The following is a 4,500-nucleotide window of genomic DNA, read 5'->3' on the forward strand; positions in this document are numbered from 1 at the left end:
ACCTTCTTCAGACAAAAGTTGGAAGCGTCTGCACATGATCCTGGCAAACTCCACAACATCTTCTCCTCACTACTCAACCCACCGACTCCTCCTGCCCCTTCCTCTCTGACTGCTGACGATTTTGCCACATTCTACGATGGGAAGATTGTAGCAATCCGCCAGTCCTTCGCTCTCAACCGAACTCCTACGGCAGAACCTCAGGACCTTTCCTTCCCTCCTTTAGCAGAATTTTCCAACTTGTCATCTGACGAGATTCAACAGATCATCTCGTCATCTAACCCCACCACCTGTTCATTAGACCCAATCCCTTCCACAACGCTCCAGGCCATCTCACGAGACCTCCTTCCCTTCACCACAGCCATCATCAACCAATCCATATCATCTGGTCATGTTCCTGCCGCTTTTAAGAAGGCGAGGGTTATTCCCATCCTCAAGAAACCCTGCCTGGACCCATCAGAAGTTAACAACTATCGCCCAGTATCACTGCTCTCTTTTATTTCCAAAATTCTTGAAAGAACGGTTTATAATCAAATGTCTCTTTATCTCTCACAGAACAACCTTAATGACCCAAACCAATCTGGATTCAAAGTGGCACATTCCACAGAGACTGCCCTTCTGTCAGTCACTGAGAAGCTCCATGCTGCTAGATCTGCTAAACTTTCATCTGTCCTCATCCTCCTGGACCTGTCAGCTGCATTTGACACCGTGAACCACAAGATTCTATTATCTATTCTTACAAGCCTTGGAATTTGTGGAACAGCGTGGCAATGGTTTGCTTCTTACCTTAAAGATAGGTCATATGAGGTAACATGGAGGGGATCTACATCTGCCCCACGTAGACTCTCTACTGGTGTCCCGCAGGGCTCAGTACTTGGTCCTCTTCTGTTCTCCCTCTATACCCGGTCTCTTGGTAAGGTCATATCATCGCATGGATTCTCATACCACTGTTATGCAGACGACACCCAACTTGTCCTCTCCTTTCCTCCCTCTGACACTCAGGTTTCCACCCGGATCTCAGCATGTCTGGCAGACATCTCATTTTGGATGGCTGCTCATCAGCTGAAGCTCAATCTCAGTAAAACCGAACTGTTGTTTATCCCTTGTGACTCATCTCCAGGTCAAGACCTTGTGATATCCATGGACAACAACCAAATCACTCCCTCAACCACCGCCCGCAATCTTGGGGTAACCGTGGACAATCATCTGTCATTTTCCCCACACATCGCTAACCTTACTCGCTCTTGTCGATTTCTTCTTTACAATATCAGAAGAATTCGCCCATTTCTTTCTTCACAGGCTACTCAGGTGCTTGTTCAGTCCCTTGTTATTTCAAGACTGGACTACTGCAACTCACTCCTGGCAGGCCTGCCTTTGTCCACGATTCGTCCTCTGCAACTGATCCAGAATGCAGCAGCACGACTCGTTTTTAACCTTCCCAAGTTCTCCCACACCACCCCACTCCTCCGCTCCCTGCACTGGCTTCCTGTAGCTGCCCGCATCAAATTCAAAACACTGATGCTTGCCTACAAAGCCAAAAATGGCCCAGCACCCACTTACCTCTCTGCGCTAATTACACCACGCACTGCACCACGTTCCCTCCGATCCTCCAGCACTGCTCGCCTCATCCCACCATCTCTCAGGGATCGAGGGCGGCATTCATCCAGGCTCTTTTCTGTTCTGGCACCTAGATGGTGGAATGAACTTCCTCTAGATGTCCGTACATCAGAGACTTTGACTATCTTTAAACGACGACTCAAGACGCATCTGTTTCTACAGTACTTGGACTAACCCCCCTCCCCCCCAAAAAAGAAAAAAAAAAAAAAAAAAAACAAAAAAAAAAACTCTTCTCAGTTGTGTTGGACTAATGGTACTTAGTTACTAACCTAGTTAACCCAGTGTAAGTATGTATCCAATGTTGTAAACATTAAAGCACTTTTTGTAAGTCGCTCTGGATAAGAGCGTCTGCCAAATGCCTAAATGTAAATGTAAATGTAACCTATTTTCTCACAAATGCAATGGAGCAACTTCCTCTTCCAAAACAGCAGATAGCTCTATCGGTCAATTTACTCTATTCTCCCGAGACCTCAAACAACGTGTTTATATGGTTTACCTTTATGTCCCAGAGGAATATGAGCGGGTAACAGTTTTGAGGTGTCTATAATATATCCAGACAGCCAGACATATTAATAATCCACTATCTTTAGGATGGAGCCCTGTAGGGGAATACAGTTATATCAAACCACAGTTGCATTTTAATGAACTATTGAAGGCTGAAAGAACTGCCATTGGCTTTTTATATCCATAACGGACGTATGCGACATGATGCATCAAAATCTTTTATAATTAGTGATCATATCTACACTTAAATAATCTTCAATTAAGTTATAAGGGGGGAAAAAAGCTTTAAATGAACAGTAAACATACTGAATTACAGACATAATTCTATTACAAACCTGCACACAGATTATTTAAATGTAGACATGATTTTTTTTATTGTACATCAATGCTGAAGGCATGAAAAATATGCAATTTCTCCTTTGAGCAGATCTTCTTTTGAACAGTTGATGTTGAGATGTATCTGCTACCTTTGCTCTTTTAAGTCTTCATAACAGCTCTGATCTAAGGTGCTATAAATTGATGATTTCTGAGGCTGGTAACTCTAAATGAACTTCCTCTTTGCAGCAGAGGTAAGTTTGGTCTTGCTTTCCTGGGATGGTCTTCATGAGAGACAGTTTCATCATGGAGCTTGATGGGTTTTGCAAATGCACTTGACAGTGTTGTCTTTGCAAGAACTGTTCCAAAACAGATAACATTTGTGTCTGATAGAACTCAAAAATGATGTGATTTCTGCTGAGATCATAATGCTTGGGAGACGTAGGTGCATTTTTTAAGAAAAGTTTTGTGAAATAAATGGAAAATTGAGAGAGATATCATCCCCTAGGCCTAAATCAGGGGAAAAAAATGTTAAATCCCATCTGTGTTCACAGCATAATTCGTCCAATGTATGACCTGCGTTAAGTGCCACAGACTGTAGACTTAAAGAATGCAATGATGATAGAAGGAATAACCAGAGGACAAAAAAACACTATTTTTAACAATTCCAATAGTACAACACACTGCACTATGGAAAAACACTGTCAAACAATTTTGCACTGTGGTGGTGATAGCACAGCACACAGTTATAACTCTGGGGTTTCCCCAAAGGACGTTTTAACTGAGACAAGCAAAAATATTTAAAGGCTTGTGACACAGGTGATAACAGAAAAAAAATTCTAGTATTTTATTTAATTTACACGAGTGAAAGAGATTATTGAGTGTCATTTGGAATGTAAATATCTCTCATCATTTGTCACACTCATGGTCAAGTGTTAATCCACAGAACACAACTACACATTGCTCACATGTTCTTTTAACTAAAAACGAATTATTATTATTATTATTATTTTTTTTTGCAAGGATTCAACAGAATTTACAGAAGCTGGATGTAACATTTATGAGGAATTTTTAGATTAAAGAAATATAAGATGTCAAATTCAGAGATAGGAAAGCTACATGTCTAGTCTGTTTTTATCTTGTGTTCCTCTGCAGCACTGAAACTCTGCATGTATTTCACTCTGAACACCTAAACACACTTCTATTTTAGTGACACACCACCAAAGAGGCCAACTGCTGCTGGAGGAAGTGACGGTGTAAAGACACCACATGGGTAAGCAGTTTAGTGACATCATCCCCACATTCTGTGAAGAGTGTACACAACCCAGTGTTTCAAGCATCTTTAAAATAATTAGCTCTAAATCTTGTAGTATAAGCACATGTACGACGCTGTAAGAACCTCCATGAGTAACAACCAATGAGAGAGCAAGAGGAAACTGTAGGGGGACGAGGCAGAAACAACCAGAACACCAATCATGATGAAGGAGACTCAGCGTTCTACATGAACCCGGACATAGACGGGGATTAATAAAGCTCTGGTACAAAGTTCTTATTTAATGAGCGTTAAACAGATTTAATAAAAAATTGTAATGATAACTTCTCTGTGTTTACATTTATATTAAGTTTGATGATAAACAGTAAAGACAACTCAGTTTAGTGTGCACATTACTTTTCCCCAATATTTCCATATTGTATATAGGAAATTATTCCTCAAAGTGTTTCCTTACATACTGTTTGAAAAAGAAAGAGAAAGAGAGACAGAAAGACTCACCTTCAGTGACATGAAGCTTTATGAGGAGGAGAAGAAAACACACCTGCATTCTTACTGAAGATCCAAACACACATTAATCAAAAAAAAAAATACAGCTAAACACACACTGACCAACTGCTGCACCGAGTCTCATCATAATGAACACACTCTACAGATCACACACTGCAAGTTTAGCACTTTACATCATTCACGCCTGCACTTTCCGTGGAAGTGCAGCCACGGGAAGTACAAAATTAGCAGAACATCACTAACCAGACAGAAGGTAGAAAGACTCTGATGTCTGTTCTACAACTTAA

General features: G+C 41.0%; 1 protein-coding gene across 1 annotated transcript; it reads left to right on the forward strand.

Moving 5' to 3' along the window:
* The first annotated feature begins 446 nt into the window (after positions 1–446).
* On the forward strand, positions 447–1,795 carry LOC128543543 (uncharacterized). The gene is made up of 2 exons (XM_053513949.1): positions 447–1,185; positions 1,297–1,795. The coding sequence occupies exons 1-2, from the start codon at positions 532–534 to the stop codon at positions 1,786–1,788; spliced, it is 1,146 nt and encodes a 381-aa protein (XP_053369924.1). The 5' UTR covers positions 447–531; the 3' UTR covers positions 1,789–1,795.
* Positions 1,796–4,500: the final 2,705 nt, after the last annotated feature.

Source organism: Clarias gariepinus, chromosome 2, assembly GCF_024256425.1.
Source record: "Clarias gariepinus isolate MV-2021 ecotype Netherlands chromosome 2, CGAR_prim_01v2, whole genome shotgun sequence".
Lineage (NCBI taxonomy): Eukaryota > Metazoa > Chordata > Actinopteri > Siluriformes > Clariidae > Clarias > Clarias gariepinus.

Bases quoted from the DNA above. Each gene is read 5' to 3' on its own strand.
- LOC128543543 (XM_053513949.1), top strand. From the start codon at position 532: ATGTCTCTTTATCTCTCACAGAACAACCTTAATGACCCAAACCAATCT. The intron at 1,186-1,296 runs GTAACCGTGGAC...CTTTCTTCACAG, and splicing joins CCACCGCCCGCAATCTTGGG to GCTACTCAGGTGCTTGTTCA.